This window comes from Glycine soja, chromosome 3 (genome assembly GCF_004193775.1).
Source record: "Glycine soja cultivar W05 chromosome 3, ASM419377v2, whole genome shotgun sequence".
In the NCBI taxonomy this organism is placed as follows: Eukaryota; Viridiplantae; Streptophyta; class Magnoliopsida; order Fabales; family Fabaceae; genus Glycine; species Glycine soja.
Genome location: NC_041004.1, coordinates 30349283 through 30367994, shown reverse-complemented (window position 1 = coordinate 30367994; position 18712 = coordinate 30349283). Strand labels below are relative to the sequence as shown.

Genomic DNA, 18712 nt, shown 5'->3' with positions numbered 1-18712 from the left:
CGCCTCTCTGATCAAAATCACCATCGTGAAACCATTCAAGTGGACCTCTCAAGCTCAGCTGGCATTCGAACAACTTAAAGCAGCTCTCTCAATGACCCTTATTCTAGCTTTACCCGATTTACAGCTACCTTTCACTATTGAGATGGATGCCTCCAACATGGGAATAGGTGTGGTCCTCTCACAAAAAGGACACCTCATCGCCTTCTTCAGCAAACCCTTCAGCCCAAAGTTCCTCCGTGCTTCCACCTATGTACAAGAGTTGTTTGCTATCACCAAGGTGGTCAAAAAGTGGCACCAGTACCTCCTCGATCATCGTTTCACCATTATCACCGACCACCGAAGCCTCAAGGAATTACTAACTCAAGTAATTCAGACGTTGGAACAACACATGTATCTGGTGTGGTTGATGGGATACGACTATCACATTTAGTATCGTTCTGGCGCCCACAACCAAGCGGCATATACACTGTCAAGAGTACCAGAATAGGACCCTTCCTTGTCCATGATTTTATTAGTGCCCTCCTTATCCTTTTTGGAAGAACTCCGTTGCCAGTTGGAAGATCACCCAAAATATAGACGTCAACATCAGGAGATCATTGAGAATCTGACCAAATATCCTCCCTTCTTGCTTTCGCAGAATCTAGTGCTGACCACGGGTTGTATTTGGTTACCTCGAGGATTGCCCATAACTTCAACACTGCTCACGGAATATCACACCACCCCCACAGGCGGCCATGCCGGAATTACCAAAACCTTAGCTAGAATATCAGAAAACTTTTACTGGACGGGACTCCGGGAAGATGTTAAACAATTTGTGGCAAATTGTGTGGAATGTTAGGTGAGGAAGTATGAGACACAGACGATGGTGGGGTTGTTGTGCCCCCTTTCGGTACCACACCAGCCTTGGGAGGATCTCTCATTAGACTTCATTGTCGGCCTTCCGACGTACCATGGTAACACAACCATCTTAGTTGTGGTGGATCATTTTTCGAAGGGGATTCATCTGGGTATGTTACCCTCTGCTCATACGGCTCACATGGTAGCGTCATTGTTCATTGATATGGTGGTCAAGATTCATGGGGTCCCTTAAAGCTTGGTCTTCGATAGGGACCCCCTCTTTATTAGCCGCTTCTGACAAGAGCTCTTCCGATCCAGTGGAACCCAATTGTGAATGAGTTCTGCATACCATCCTCAGAGAAATGGTCAAACGGAGGTTCTGAACAAAATTGTTGAGCAATATCTATAGGCTTTTGTTCATCAGAGACCCAGCATGTGGGGGAAGCTCCTGCCTTGGGTGGAATGGTCCCACAATACCTCATGGAATGCAGGAATTGGAATCGTCCCATACGAGGTTACTTTTGGCTGGAAACCATTCAATTTTCCAGAGTACATCACTGGGTCTTCTAACATCAAAGTTGTTGAGAGTTTTTTGACTGACAGAGATGAAACTTTCCAAGCAATTCGCAAGAAGATTCTAAAAGTGCAAGATGCCATGAAAAGGCAAGCTGACAGCAAATGTCGTGAAGTGAATTACCAGATAGAAGACTAGGTTCTGCTCAGACTTCATCCTCACCCGCAATCATCTACAAAAGGGCCTTAGGCGATATCGGGCAAGCTTGTAAAGCGATTCTATGGACCCTTCCAGGTCATAGAACAAATTGGCACAGTGGCCTACAAGTTACAGTTGTCGAAAGAAGCTAAGATACATCATGTGTTCCATTGTTCCATGATTAAACCATTTCGAGGATCTCTAGAGCAAAAGGAAGAAATTTCTCTTCCATTAAAATTTCTCAATGACCATCATCTTGTGTATCCCTTGGCCATTTTGGACTATCGCAGACCATCTGCAAAGGCTCCTTGGGAGGTGTTGGTACAATGGCAGGGCCTTTCTCCAAATGAAACCTCTTGGGAGGATTGGACGCAATTACAGAGGGACTATCACTTTGAGGACAAGGTGATCTTACAAGGATCGAAGGATGATAAGAACATAGAAGCATCATCAGAGATCGAAAATGCAAAAGAAGGGGTGCTGAAAGAAGAAAAACCCAAAGGGAAGATCATGAAACCACCTTACCTCAACGACTATGTTTGAGGATAGCACCAACGGAAGAATCTTCCCAAATCATTCCAAACCTTCTTGCTTAATGTTGTTTTGTCCTCATGAGACAACATTTAACAAATTTGCTTATTGTAATATTCCTAGGATCATTCTGTTACTAGGAAGCTTATAAATATACCTGTAAATAACAAGCAAGAATCAATGAAAAAGTTTTGAATTTCCTTACTCAATTCTACTTCTTTCTTTATTTCTGTAGGTGCTGGCCCTCGTAAGCTAGCTTCTATCTTTGAGAACCTAACAAATGGTCGACATGTGTAGGTGGAGGCAGCGGAAGCATCAAGAGAGTTTGATGACAAAGGTGAAATCAAAAGGGTTTGGGTTTGCGTGACGGAGACAAAACAGAAAACACATTGTTTGGGTATTGGCGATTAGGATAAACGACAATAGAATCCACTAACATGCTAGCGGTTTTATGGAGAGAGAAAGTAGGAACATGAGGTGTCACCGACAACAATGTCAAAGAAGATGAGTCATAGACTGATAGGAAGAGGAAGATAATGACTCAACAAGACCACAATGAAAGGCCCAGGATGAAAACTAAACCACCTTAGCACTTGAAAGATTATGTTTAGTGGATTTGGCACCAATTATGTTATAGCTAGTGCAATAGTGCTTGTTGGATTATTGCTTTCGTGATTTCATTAATAGCTAGTAGTGCTTAGTGCCTTTCTGTTATTGCTTTGTTATTCTGTTATTAGTTTTTGTCATTTAGCATTAACACTTTGCTTTATATAGAAGGTGTATTGAAATGAACAAATATGAAAAAATACAAAACAATTTCCTTTCCTCTCGTCTAGAGGATCCTAGCCCTCGAAGCTAGGTTGTTCCCTCTCCTTTGCCCTTGTTGTTCATAACATTTTGGTGCTTTGATTGAGAGCATTAATGGCTAACTCGGCTTGTTCCACGTCCACTATGGACCGCATCGAAGTAGCCATCGTGGAACTCACCGCTGCCCAAGACGCCATTGCCACCAAATTGGACAAACTTCTTCCGCTGTTGGCCCTTTTTGAGACCACTCAACACTCCTCATCTTTTCCCTCTGCGAAGTCACCACCATTAGCTGGAACCATGCCGACTCCACTTCCCATGGTAACCAGCCAACACTCCCTGTTGGATCAAGTGGCCTCGGAATAATTAAAAAGGGGGGGGGGGGGGTTGAATTAATTATTAATGAACCTTTACTAATTAAAAATCTAACCTTCTTAATGTTACTAGATTTAATTAGGCTTTTACTATAATGTTAAGAAAGTAAAGAATAGAAAAAGAAACTTAACCAAAAGTAAAAGCGATAATTAAAGTGCACAGCGGAAATTAAAAAGTGTAGGGAAGAAGAAGACAAACACAAGAGTTTTATATTGGTTCGACAACAACCCGTGCCTACATCCAGTCCCCAAGCGACCTGCGGTCCTTGAGATTTCTTTTCAACCTTGTAAAATCCTTTACAAGCAAAGATCCACAAGGGATGTACCCTCCCTTGTTCTCTTTGAACAACCAAGTGGATGTACCCTCCACTTGAACTAATCCACAAGAGATGTACCCTCTCTTGTTCTCAGTCACAACAACCCAAGTAGATGTATCCTCTACTTGTACCACAAAGGATGTACCCTCCAATGTGTTAATCACAACAACCCAAGTAGATGTTCTTCCCATGCCATGAGATTATCTGTACTTTTTCCTCTTTTTTTATTAATAACTTTGGTGTTTGCTATAGGTGATGAGTAGAATCTCTGGTGCCAACATAGTTGAGATGAGAGAATCTATAAACACTTGGCATCACTCATTTGATTAAAAAAAAAAAAACTTGTTTAGGCCTAAAGCAATTTGAGATCGAAAATAAAGAAGCCTCTCCAAAGAAAGTCTAGCAAACAAATCTTAAGATATTTGCAGAATTTTTGCATTTTCTTTTATTAGGATCTGAAGTTAATATTAGTAAATCTTGTTAATTAGCATATGTTTTATTATATAGGATTTGGAGTCTGTTAGTTGTAATATGCAAAATACACCTTAAAATTCATAATATCCTAAAGAGTATTTTTATACTGAATGGACCTAAAATGAACATTAGACATTCCTTGCACCACATGATCCTCTTGCATCCATGGTGAATCAGGCTTACTTACAAAATCAATTTCCTGAAATAATTAAATAAAAATATTTAATTGAAATATTTTAAAAATACAAATTTATTTCTTAAATTTGGGAAATTCATTTTTTCCAAAGGCTCTCTCTCAACTAACTATAAAAAACATTTCCCAAAACACATGTGGGTATCTCAACTCTCAAAATATATTTTGGAGAAGAAAGACACCCAACGTAGGAGACAACAGGAAGAAAGTTACATATTTATCCATGTGCAGGTACAAATATAAGCAAACACTAAACACTTCTGGAATTTTGTTTATATATATATATATATATATATATATATATATATATATATATATATATATATATATATATATATATATATATATATATTGAAAGAAAATATTAGAAAATAAAATAAATACATAATTAATTATTTCTATTTATATCTATAGATTTGTAATATATTATATAAAAATAAAATATTTATAAATGCGTTTTTGGAGCTCAATTTCATTTTCAATATACCAAAAGTTCCTTATTTACTTGTTTATAGGTTAGCGTCCAATGTTAATGCTCAAACATTTGTTACTTTCTTCGATTTCATTGTGCAAACAAAGGTAAATCTTCCTTTCCTTCTCCGTCTCTTTCGAAACAATTCTTATTTTAAGTTAAAATAAGTTTTTGACTTATAATTATTACATTTTTCTTTTTTTTTTAAATATATCTTTCTTAAGAGACAATTTAACTCAAAACATTAGCATTTCTCTAACTGAAATTTGATATGTAGTTCACTTTATTTTAGACAATTAATCCCTCCTACTAAGCACACTTTTGCATCTATTATTCCAATTGCAACTAAATTGTGGCAGGATGATGAACCAAAAAATTCAAAAATAAATGAAAAAATAAGTCTCCATCAACAATTTTTTTAAAAAAAATATTGGTATAATCTTTATAAAAGAATATTAGTCTTTCAAAGATTTTGAGTTTAAGAGTCAATTATATGTAAGAAAAGTTTCAGTATTATACGATGTTCAATTTTAGGATTAAATGGTGTCAATTTTAAATGGTTACCCATAACTAAACATACAAAATAGTGATTTTATTTTACACCTTTTCAAAAGTTTAGTAAAAAGATGGAAAATTCACTTTTAAATTTTATTTTATTTACTTATAAATACAATTTTTTATTTAAAAAATATATGTGCATTTAATATTTTATTTTAAAACTTTGTATGATAATTATTTTAAAAAAAATATATTTTTATTTTAGAGTTGGGTTAAGTAATTAAAAAAATAAAGCTTGATAAACAGTTATTCCCTATTCTTTTCTCAAATGCATTTAAGAATTCAAAACCAAATAGTTCTTTCATGTTTGGAATGAACATTGCTTTCTTTTACTTTTAATTATATTGATAAAATTAATTTTTAAATTTAGGAATTATCAAATTTTGATCCTTAACTTTTTCCCAAAGCATAGTATTATCCTCAAAATAATCCATGTTGATGTAAAATATTTAAATTTTCCAAAAACAAAGATTTGAGTTTTATCATGCTATCATAGTCAACTTTTTTTCAAGGATTTTTTTTTCATGAGGTGATATATATCTTCAATGGAAAATAATAATGCACAACTCAAGTGAAATTGCTCTTAATGACAAAACTTTTCTTTAAGTATTTAATGTAATTATATATTTAGGGCTTGAAATCAAGACTATTAATTAAGATGAAACAATTTCAGACTAATAATTGATCCACTTCTTCGGTGGTCTTGGGATTAAAAAGTAAATATAAAAGAACACAATTAAAAGGGAAAAATGGAGTTTGTAAATGTAAATGGAAAACATGAGAAAACAAAGGGAAAATGTAATTACAATGATGTTGTGGTCCTATTTATTTGCGGTGGATGTACCCGGCTGAGCAATACATGAAGATCTTAAAAGGGTATACCAAAAATCTATACCGTCCGGAAGCATCTTTTGTGGAAAGGTACATTGTAGAAGAAGCCATTGAATTTTGTTCAAAGTACATTGGAAAAGAAAAACCTGTTGGGCTTTTCGAGTCTCGGGATGAAGAAAGAGTGGGAGGTGAGGTAAGGGTTCAAGAGGACTGTATGTTATCACTCCAAGTGTAGAAGATTTGCAACAAGCTCATTTGTATGTATTGAATAACAGTAATGAAGTTTTGTTATACATACTTCGCCACGAAGGTTAAGTGAAGGAAAGTAATCCAAAAATGTCGAAGAACAGGGTCTTAAAAGAGCATAACAAGACTTTCCTAGATTGGTTTAAAGATACAATCTTTGGTGATGATAATGCTTCTAAAACATTAAGAAAGCTAGCAGATGGGCCTAAAAGAAATGTTATCACTTGGCAAGGATACGATACCAACAAGTATTCCTTTTATACAAAAGCACAAGATGAGAAAAGTACAATGCAAAATAGTGGTGTTACCTTAAGGGTTGAATCTCAACACTTCACTACTGTACATGATGACAATCCACGTGTAGCTTCCATCTTTTACTTTGGTTTCATAGAAGAAATTTGGGAGCTTAACTATGTCAAATTTATTGTTTGTGTTTTCAAATGTAAGTAGTTTGACAGTAATACCGGTGTGCGGACCGATGATGTAGGATTTATGTTGGTGGATCTTAAGAAACTCGCTTACTAGAATGATCCTTTCATCATGGCAGAACAAGCTAAACAAGTATTTTATGTTCAAGACCCTTGTGATGAAAGGTGGTTAGTGGTTCTACACGGGAAAACAATTGGTGTTAATGTTGAAGATGGTGATTCACACATTGATACTTATGTTATTCCTTTGTCCATATAAATGTCGCCTAACGTCATCGGAGAGGAAGTAGCTAACGACGTTCATGCTAATCGTAATGATCATGATGAAGGAGAATTAATTAACATCGTCTAATGTAATTTTTTTATTATGTACTTTATTTTTGACCATTAAATTACATAAGCTATTGAGTTTTGTGATAATGTTGAAAATTAATTAATGTTTTTTTCTTTACAGGCAAATGACTACACCACCTAGGTCTCCTCCTTTTTCTCCTCCTCCTCCTATTGATGCAACATCACATTCCCCTCCTACCTTAAAGCGGACAAGAAAAGCCACAGGCTTGAGATCATTAGCTGCTACTAGACCAGTTGGGGCAGAGAGACCCCTGGTCCATGTGGATCCTACAACTGGGAAAGCCGACGGTCCCCATAGAAAGAAGTTAAGAACATATTTGGGGATTATCGCTCGTGATAAGGTGGATGTGACATATGAGAATTGGAAACAAGTCCCTATTGCACAAAAGAATTTGATATAGGAGGATATTCAAGTATTTTACTTAAATGTTGCATGTGGATGATTAACAATAAAATTGTAATTTAGTAACAATAAATTAATATTTAATTTTCATTTGTTAGGCATAATTTGATATCCTTGAAGCATTTGATCTGAGGACAAAAAAGAAAATACTTCAAACTGTAGGGGAGCGATGGAGACAATTTAAGTCTGATTTGATGTCGAAATGGGAACTTGTAGCTGACAAGGACAGTGTCGATGACATTGTATGCGAAAAGTATGACATTAACAAGGAGAAGTGGACCCAATTTTGTCAGAGTCGCAGAGACCCTTTGTGGGAGGTAACTTTGTGATTTTCATTGTTTTAAACTTTATATTTAGTTATAATTGTCAGTAATCATAACTTTTGTTAATCTTTAAATTTTACAGGATGTGCAAAAGAAGGCACAGGTCATTTAAAAATAAAACACTGCCCCTCACGTGTTGTCTCGTGGGGGTTATGAGTTTCTTGAAAAGAAGTTGGCAGATGAGAGGAAAAAGAAACAACTGGAGGAAGCTGCTCAATCCAGAAGCACTAACACCACGATTGATCCTTCATCTCCCATCAGACGACACGTGAAGTGGAAGATGACCCGCACCAAGAAAACTGAGCAAATGACATCTGAGGCAGCAAAGGAAATTGCTAACAAGATTGCAAGTCACTTTCAGTTGTTAATTGCAATTATTTATGTTTATTGTGTGATTGAGTAAACCAAAAAATGTGTTCCTTATAGGATTCGTTGGAGGATCATGCCTCACAAGGTTCCTTTGTCGCCCATGGACATCAGGATGTATTGACTGTTGCCATTGGGCGACAAGAACACCCTGGTCGTGTGCATGCTGTTGGAGTTGGTGTCACAATCAAACAATACTTTGGACCGGCTCCAAGGACCTCCCGCACTTCTTCGTCCATGGCTCCCGAAGACCTGGAGTAGCTGACGCAATAGATTAGGGACCAGTTAGAGGAGTCGATCACAGAAAAAGTGACTTGACAACTAATGTTGTCCTTCAGCCCGATGAAGTCCCAATTTCAATCGCAGATGCAATCATAAGGACTCACACTGCCTCTTGAGCCAAAGGTTGGTCCTTCAGCTGCTCGTGTCAACATAAAGGAGAGCTATGTTTATCCCTCAAGCAACGACCCATACACGGGTGACTCAGAGAAATACGGGTTATACGTTGAAGAAAACCTTCCCCGCCTGGTTGCCCTAGGAAGACTTTATGAGGGATCCACAACCGTTCACAACATGTCTTTGCGCCATGATCAACTCAAGGTTGGTGTTGAGGAAGTTAGAGATGTAGATGCTCTCATTCCTATACCCACTCAAAAGGTTCAGTTAATGGGCAGACACTTAACACCTTCGTTGCTTAGCCGACACATCTTGTGAAGTGTTTACCAGAACAAGTATTTCACTGTGATTAAATGTTTTTTCCAATTAAAGTGTTCACTGTATATATATTATGTTAATTACCCATGTTGGATAAACAGGGAGTTCTGGGACCAACGAAACCTATAGATAGGCCGGATCATGATGTCGATGATCCTCTATATCTAATGACATTGACCATCCCACAGCTTTTTCTAAAGCCGTTGCAGGTTATGTGGGATGCTATCGTGTTTGGGATGTTTAATGACGACTTCCCCTTGTACATAAAGCATGAAGATCTGTTCGAAATAGCACACGGTGGTCAGTGTCTCAACATCTCTGTTATACAATTGTGGATTCTGTAAGTCACTTTACATGATTTTTATTACCTAACTTATTGTTTTAAATTCATACATAATTTAATTTATTTTAACAACAATAGGCATATGACTTAAATAAGTATGTGACCTAGGAATTTTGATGTTTATGGATTCCTCGAGCCACAGTCCATACAGAGATCTAGGCAATCACAATTTGAATAAGAAAGTTACATTAAAAACTGGATGCAGAATTCAAAGAGGGATATGTATCTAGGAGCCTACTTGAATTGGTAAGTTAAATTGAACAAATGAATTTAAATAATTATAATAGTATAATAACTTATATTGTTCTCTACTGCAGTGCATATTGGCAAATGGTCGTCATTTTGTCTAAGGAAAATGTTGTCATTTGGTTTTGTTCGTTGCATAATAGGCCAAACAACTACCTTAAGGGAATTATTAATAGGTTAGTTATATTTTTCAATACATTTGCATTAGCATTAGTCAGAAACATCAATATATTAATTGTACAATACACATTCATGTTTGTATTGAATAATGATTTGAAAGGACTTGACGATACTCCATAAAGTAAATCCAAGGTTGTTGCTAAGTGGATTGTTGTTAAAGTAAGTCATTTAAACAATGCTTCTAGTTATATTTTGATACTGTGTAGACTAATTTGTACTTAACATTGAATATCTAAACTTCATAATGTATTTAGTGTAATAGACAAAAAGGAAGCACTGAGTGTGGGTATTACATCATGCACTGGATGTCAACTATAATCTTAGGAAGTTTTAAGAATAATTGGGAAACGATAATTGTTTAATTCAAACATATTTCATATTGTTATAATTAGTATTATATATTATTGACTTATGTTTTATTATATCATGCAGTATTTCAATGATACTAGACCATTAGAAAGTTAAAAATGAAACAATTAGTGTTAAAAATTAGTGTTTAGGCAATCTTGGAATTGTAGTTTAGTTACTTTATATTTTTTACAATTCATGTCTTCTTAACATTAAATATTCTTTTAATTCATAGTAAATAATAAATTTTTGATGGAATTTCTGGTAAAAAATTTCAAGGAAGAAAAGGAATAATTTTTTTTTAAAAAAAACTAGAAGGTAGCTAGCATTTTAAAAAATGTTACTTCAATTAGCGTTTCAAAAAAACACTAAAATATATTAAAAATATTATTTATCAAATAGTTAAATAATATTTTCATCAACTAAAATGAACTAGAAGTTAGCTTAAATGTCTTGTTAAACACACTTATTGACTAATGCTTGTCAAACACATTCATTGACTAATGCGGCTAAAAACGCTATCTCAATTTTTGTGTAGTATATGTCTTGTTTGGTCCTGGATCAAAAACCATGGATGTCCTTAGATCCACTAGGTTAGAGACTAATGTTGCTCATAGTGCATGGTTGTCGTTGGCTTGGGAGAATTTTGCACATAAATAGAAATTGAACACAAGTACTCTCACTAAATAGATAATATTAAATTAAGCCCTTATAATTTTAGTATTAAATTAATTTTAAACACTTTTGTAGCTTTTTATTTATAAAATATAAAAAAATTATTTTAAAAAACTTATTATATATCACTATCAACATCATATAATAAAACGGTAAAAATGAAAAAAATCCCTTTCATATGTAAAAACAAAGGGTAAAAATAATAAAAGTTGACCTTCCATAGAAAAGATTGAAAGGAAATATAATAATTCTTTAAGGAAAAAAGTGAATGAATATTAAAAAAAAAACTAGAGTCTAACTAGCATTTTAAAAAATATTATTTCAATTAATGTCTAAAAAAAAGTAAAAGCTACTAAAAAAATATTGTGAACATTGTACAAATTTTTCAGCTAATAAAAACAACTAGAAAGTTGACTCAAATGTGTTGTCGAACATACTAACATAAATTCTTTTACTAAATAGATAGATTTCACTCATATGAATGTTATAGATTATTTCTTACACCTAGTAGGGGCAGTGTATATTATTTTAAGTAATAAAGGATAAAGGATAAATGATTTAGTTAAATACTAATCAAATTTCTAAAAGTAACCTTATTTTTTAATTTCTAAGGTTGAGTTTGGGGTGATTTTTCATTTTCTGTTTTTGAAATATTTAAAAATCAAACATAGTTTTCATTTTTTGAATTTTTATTTTCAACTTTGATTTTGAAAACTATTGTAAAATAGAAAAGGAATTTCTTAATCAGTTTCAAAATTATTGTCAAATTTCTCCCTATGTATCTTTAATATCTAAACCTGTGATCCCAACAAAAAAAAAAAATCAATCTAATGGACTGACGACCGGCAATCGGTGACCGATGATCAACAATCATTACCGGTGATCGACAACCACCATTGTTATCAATGATCATGACCGATGATCGGTGACTGTGACACCGATGAAGTAAGAGAGTAGCATGAGGGAGAATTCCTAGGATTAGAGTAAAACCAACAATAAAAACCTAACAAACCTATTTTTTATTATTTAAAATGGGGTAAAAAATGTTTTGGAAAGAAGCAAAAAATCACCTCAGTCCCATATTTGCCAAACACATTTCTGTTTTGAAATTACATTTTAAAACAGAAAATCAAAAACAAACACCCACCCCAAATGGGGCCTAAATTGATATATATTTTGTATACATATTTAGTATTTATACATAATGATAATTAAAAATACAATTATTACTTTCCTTTTAATTTGATTTTGAATTTTTGTGACCGTTTTAAATTATTAAAATATCCCTTAATTGATCTTCTAATTGAAATTATTTTGGATTTAAATTTAACAAATGAATATTATTTTTGGGTCGTAATTATAAGAAATATAGACTCACTTTAAGATGTATTAATTGCTAGTTTCCTTTGAAGCAAATGCTAACATGTGTCCTAAGGGCAATTGTTAAAGAACTTAAAGTAAAAATAGTTTTATTGGGAGCCAGAAAAATTGCATTGTTCATGATTTTTTTATGTTCTTCTATGATTTACACACGAAACACTTTCTCCTTTTAGCTCATTAACTAATGCCCTAAAGACACTTGTTAGTAAAACTATTTATTTTATACTTTCTTTGATCTCAAATATAAGTAATAAAAGTTTCTTATTTTTTTGTCTCAAATATAAGCAATAAAAATCCTTTATTTTTTGGTTTCAAATATAAACAAATCTGATTTATCAATGCCTTATTTAATGAGATTCTCTCAAAAAAAAAATCCTTTATTTAATACGACCAAATATTTTTTTATGCTTGATATCAAGTTTCAATGAAAGATAGGTAGGAAAAATATTTATTTTTTAATTAAAAATCACACAATTTAATGAAATTAACTAATTTTTTTAAATAAGTGTCAAGTATGTTTTTTTTTATTATAATCAAGATGGAGAGAGTATTCTTCATTTTGTGAGATCAATAAATGAGACACTCACTCATTTCTCGTGTATTCATTGGTCTATTAACAATACACAAGTTACACTCAATGGTAAAGGTGTAGTATCATTAAATGTAACTACTCCTTAAACTAATTAATTTAAAGGGCAGTTTTGAAATAAGATTAAAATTTATCACTTTATTAATTTAAACTATTTAACTCAACCCTTTTTATTGTTCTTGACAAATTAATTATTTATTTCTTATATATAGGTTTTGCTAGCATATACACCTTTATTTTCCCTTATCATTAGTGCATTTGCAAATTATAACTACAAAATATCTTAAAATACACAATGGTGTAACTTGCAAATGCACTCATACTAAAAAGTAAGGGTGTGTAGGCTAGCAAATCTATGTGAGATTTGTTAATGTATAAACTCTTATTTTTTTAAGTATAAATGCATAAGTATGTACACTCATTAAAAAATAAGGATGCACACATTAACAATATCACACACACACACATACATATATATATATATATATATATATATATAAAATTTGTCAGCATATTGATACTAAGAAATAAGTAAGTGTACATTAGAAAACTAGCTTCTACGTATATTATCAACATTAATATGGTAAATATTTTTAAAAACAATTACTTAATGGGATAACACTTCACATAAATGTCTATTAATTTCACTTTGGCCCTTTAACTTTGAAATTTGAGTATTTTTGTACTTTAACTTTCAAATTTAAGTCAATTTAATATTTTATTAAAAAAGAAGTCAAATTGGTCTTGTAGTTTAATTGAAATTTAAAATCATCACAAAGCACATTACTTTCAAGTTGATGGAACACCAAAATTATTCTTTTTAAACTTAACATACTAGACTGAATCTTAAAAAAAAAAGATAAAAGATTGAAAATGTAATTAAGCCTTTGTTTTACTTTTTTTTTTCTATGTCTTACTTGAATGATTATACCTTTCCATTGACATTGCTGCAATATATTTATTAACTTTATCATGAATAATTTCAGTAAAAAAACCCGGTTCATCACTTTTAGTAGAATATCTCATTTCAATCATATTTTTCTTTATCAATAAGGCTTGAACATGTAACATTACTTAATGAATCCAAGTAATGTATGTCCTACTTGAACCAGCAACTTATTAGTGTCTTAGATTGTGTTTGATTCACTTTCTAAATTTATTTTCAAAACTCTTTTTAATTAGTTAATACTTGGATTTTTTGCCAATAGATTTATAATTTTATTTTCTTCATTTATGCATTTGAAAACATGATAAATAAAAATAGGAAATGATTTTGTGGTAATATAATTGTACATAATAGAAAAAACATAATTTAAAAATTAAATAATTGAACATCAAGCGTGTAGATCAATTGGTCTATGATTTTTCCAATTTAACCAATTGTCTTGAATTAAAATCTTGAATATGTGATTGTATTAATACTCCTAAGTAGAATTTGTTAACCCCAACGATCTTATCTAACTTGAGCAAAATTGTATCTCATAAAAGATACTTACAAATCTATAAAAGAAAAATAAATACTAGATTTTAATTATTTGTTTAGATATAAACTTTTGGGAGATAATATTGTGTTCAAAGTAAATTATGCTTGTCATGAAGCTGTAACTATTTTTAATTTCTATATACAAAAAAAAAATTAAATTATGGCTCTCTTGTCAAGGATAATGTTTTTAATATATGAGAAATGTTTTATAGACAAAAGTTGTTTTTTACCATTAAAAACATACTTTTAAGATTTTGTCGTTTATTTTTTCTTTCTATTTCTTAATTACTTTTCTCCCATTATTGTTGATCCAAATTCTATTTAATTACACCAACTCTTAATCTTCCTAAGGATCGATATTAACCCAAGAAAAGAAAAACCTCTTGCATTGTGCCGGTTTCTTCACTCTTGTTAAACATGCAAAGGCTAATAATGACTTGTGTTTTGATTATTGGTTTTGTTTCACCATGTTTATGTTTGAGGTCGATGGTTGGAACCAAAAACACATTTTATAATGTGATGGACTTTGGTGCTCATGGCAATGGGAAATCTGATGATTCTCATGTATGTGCTTCTGCTTTGTTTGCTTTATTCTCCATATTTAATTTAGTCTGTGCTTCATGAAAAGTTTCACAAAGGAATTTTTATGGTTGCTATCTCGATAGTTATTTGATAGTTTTCGACAAATTGATAACTTTCTAATTTGAATTGGTGGTAGGCATTTTCAAGCGCATGGCAACACACATGTGGAACACAAGGGACATCAACTCTAGTTATACCACCAAAAGGAGTATTCTTGGTGTCGAACATAACCCTGAAAGGACCTTGCAAGGCCAGAAGTATTCATATTCTGGTATAGACTGCCCAAGTTTCTAAAGTTACTTAGCTTATGAAAAATAAATTATCTTATAATTTATTAATTTTTCCTTTTTTTTCACAAATTTTATTTTCACTAATTTATTTGAAATTTATTTTGACTCTTTAACTTAATTAAAATACTCTTTTTCTACTTATTTTAACATTCTTACAAACACTAGATGACATATTTATTTTCTTAGTTATTATGAAACTTGATATTATACTTTTTTTATTATTTTGTTGAATGTTAAATATTTATTTTAATAAATTAATAACACGTTTGTTTATTTTTATTTAAAATATTTGGTCACTAAACAAAAATTGATAAACAATAAAAGTTATAAAGAAAAAATAATTTTTACTTTTTAACCTAGGAGACTCAAATAGTGAATTAAAAAATAAAAATTATAAAAAAAATAATTTTAAATAACATGAGTAACAACACCAAATCTCTACTATTCTTTTATAATATAAAATTATTGTACTACTCTTTTATATTTATCATCTATTTTATCTTTTCAGCTCTTAACTTATAGTTTTATAAAATAAAAAATATAACTCTCTCTTTCTCTCAAAATTAAGAGATAATTATTAAATAAGGAGTGAGATCTAATATTTTTTCTTATCATTTTCCCTTAAATTTTAACGAACAAAAGAGTGTGAGTAAGGGTCTTCTAAAGAGTATGTCTAATAATTTTTTCTTCAATAATTCCTTACAAATATGACTTCGTATTTTCTTATTTTCTTTATTTAATTTCCACTCTCTTCTTGCAGCTTCAGGGGAAAATAGTTGCACCTGCCAAGGATGCATGGGCAAAAGGTCTGGATCCTTTGATTTTGATCTCAAACCTAAACGGTCTCACGATTGATGGAAGCGGAGGACAAATCGATGGCTTCGGTTCTACTTGGTGGAAATGCAGAAGTTGTCTTCGACCAAGGGTTTGACTATATATTCTGAGCTTCGTTCTCCTATACAATTGATTTATTTTAAACATTGATATTGATTTTTTTTCCAATAAAATCATTGACTATTATTATTATAATATTTATTTATTTATTAATTGTAAATGAAGATATAAAGTTAGTTTGGTGGTTAAGAGGGGGATAAGGGGAGAAAATTCGCGGAGCAGGTTTGAAGTTTGATCAGTGTTAACAAAAACTAACAAATTAATAATTAGTATTTTTCAATCAATTTTTTTATAAATTTTTAATTTCTGCTACGATAAGCTATTATTGGTTAATATGCACTTCTACTTGCATATTGATGCCTTAGTTATGACAAAATAAAACGTCAATTGCACATATAGACTAGCTTGTATTAACTATAACATAGAACAACTTTGGCATAGTATTAATGAACATACATAACAACTAAATACAGCCAAAGGATTGATGATATATGCAAGATGAATGCATGGAACAGAATATATATATATATATATATATATATATATATATATATATATATATATATATATATATATATATAATTAAGTTTCTAAGGAATTCTCAATATCTTGTGACTAAACTTTTAATATGGATAATGCAGGTCATTAGTTTTGTATCTTGCAATGATCTTACTGTTCGTAAACTGAGCATCTCCAATAGTCCAAGAGCTCACATAACGATTGATGGTTGTAACGGTGCCATATTCTCTAATATCAATATTCATGCTCCTAGGAACAGCCCCAACACTGATGGATTTGATATTGCTTTTTCCAAAAATATCTTGATCGAAGATTGTACTATAGCAACTGGTAAACCAAGTTTTCATGTTAAGCATGTGCATATATATAAGTTTTGAAAATTTTTAATAAATTTTAACTAGTTATAAAAAATATGTTAAGAAAAATATATTAGAGAGTGTTATTAACATTTCTCATATCAAATTTCAATGTAGTGTTATTTTTTCATAAAAAAAATTTAGTGTTTTAAAGTATTTTTTGTATTAGTTTAAAGTAACTAATTGATTTATGACAAAAAATTATATACTGACAATATAAAAAAATTTAAACTGTCATTTAATTACAATTTATTATGCATGATAAAATTATTTATTTTTATGATAATTACTTTAAAAGTTAAATTAAAAATGATTTATGATTGGATGATGATGTAAAATTATTTTATATCGTTAGTGCATGAAGATTAAACATTTTATATGTGTGTGCAATTTTAACTAATATTAATTAATTATCTTTCTAAATAGGCGATGATTGTATTGCCATCAATGGAGGCTCCTCATACATCAATGCTACTGGAATTGCTTGTGGTCCTGGCCATGGAATAAGGTTTACAAATATATTGTGTCTTAGTTATTTTCTGAATTTGTATGTATGTGTGTGCAAGTGATCCTACCGTCAACTTATATATGCCACATAAAAATAACCTGGTTAAATATTTTATGTAATTATCACACTTACACATGACATCATATTGACATCAAACCACAATAAAATCCATGTTTTCTTGATTAATTAATATCTTTTGTTATCCCTAACTTTATCAATCTCATCAATTAATATGAACGAATTTATATTTGATCAGCATTGGCAGCCTGGGTAAACACAACGCTCATGAAACAGTGGAAGAAATTTATGTATACAATTGCAGTTTCACCAAAACAACAAATGGAGCAAGAATCAAGACAGTTCCGGTAATATTATAAGGGAGGCATCGTATTTGCATCCTATAGCAATCATCTATAATTATATAATTTGTACAACTCAAACCATGTAATTATATATAAAAAAAAGCATGAGTAGTAATATATTACAAAATATTTTTAGTCCTGTAACTATGATCATTTAGCGGCATACTTGATAAATTTGAGAATCAAATAATAAGGAAATATTGAAATGTTTGGAACAAACAAAAAAGAAAAAAATCCATTATCTTTTATTACTACATGAAATAAATATTTTATATATTGCCCATTTTTTTACAGGGTGGAACAGGTTATGCAAAAAGAATCACGTTTGAGAAAATCAAATTAATACAGACTCGCAACCCAATAATTTTAGACCAATTCTATCATAGTGTTCACTTAACGGTATTCACTTAACTTTACATTTATATTTATATATTGTGATTTCAACTTTCTTCCCCCATGTTAATTGCTTATTAAATTTGCATTTTGAAATTGACAATTAGACTGGAGTGGTCCAAGTAAGTGAGGTGACATACCGTGGGTTTCAAGGAACATCTGCGAATGACAAAGCTATTAACTTAGATTGTGGCCCATCAGGTTGTTTTAACATTGTATTGGATCAAATTGACATTGTCTCTTCTGATACATCAAAACCGGCTCATTGTTCATGCAATAATGCCCATGGAACAACTACATCTACTGTTCCAAATTGCTCTTGTCTATTGAAATGAATTCGTTATTATCCTCCTACATGTACAAGTAAATTTATGAATCAACAATAAGATCATTTTTTTTGACAATGACAATTAAGAGTTGTTTGATAAATGTTATTGTGAACCCCCAATTTTAGGTTTTCTTTTTATATTTTTAGTTTTATTTAATTCTCTTTTTTTTTATAAATTCGAAAAATGAAAAAATATATATAAGAAACAAGAAAGAAACAAAAAAAAAATGAAAAAAAAAATTAAGATAAAATAAATTGAGCTCCTCAAGTTAAAACCAGCTTAGATGGGGCAATTT

At 31.4% G+C, this 18712-nt stretch overlaps 1 protein-coding gene across 1 annotated transcript; it reads left to right on the top strand.

Moving 5' to 3' along the window:
* The first annotated feature begins 3001 nt into the window (after positions 1–3001).
* LOC114405116 lies at positions 3002–18423 on the top strand. Its single transcript, XM_028367778.1, has 15 exons — positions 3002–3228; positions 7235–7422; positions 7754–7854; positions 7943–7963; positions 8287–8400; positions 8632–8883; positions 9042–9199; positions 14610–14748; positions 14903–15023; positions 15863–15981; positions 16592–16799; positions 17252–17333; positions 17590–17698; positions 17990–18094; positions 18220–18423. The coding sequence occupies exons 1-15, from the start codon at positions 3002–3004 to the stop codon at positions 18421–18423; spliced, it is 2148 nt and encodes a 715-aa protein (XP_028223579.1).
* Positions 18424–18712: the final 289 nt, after the last annotated feature.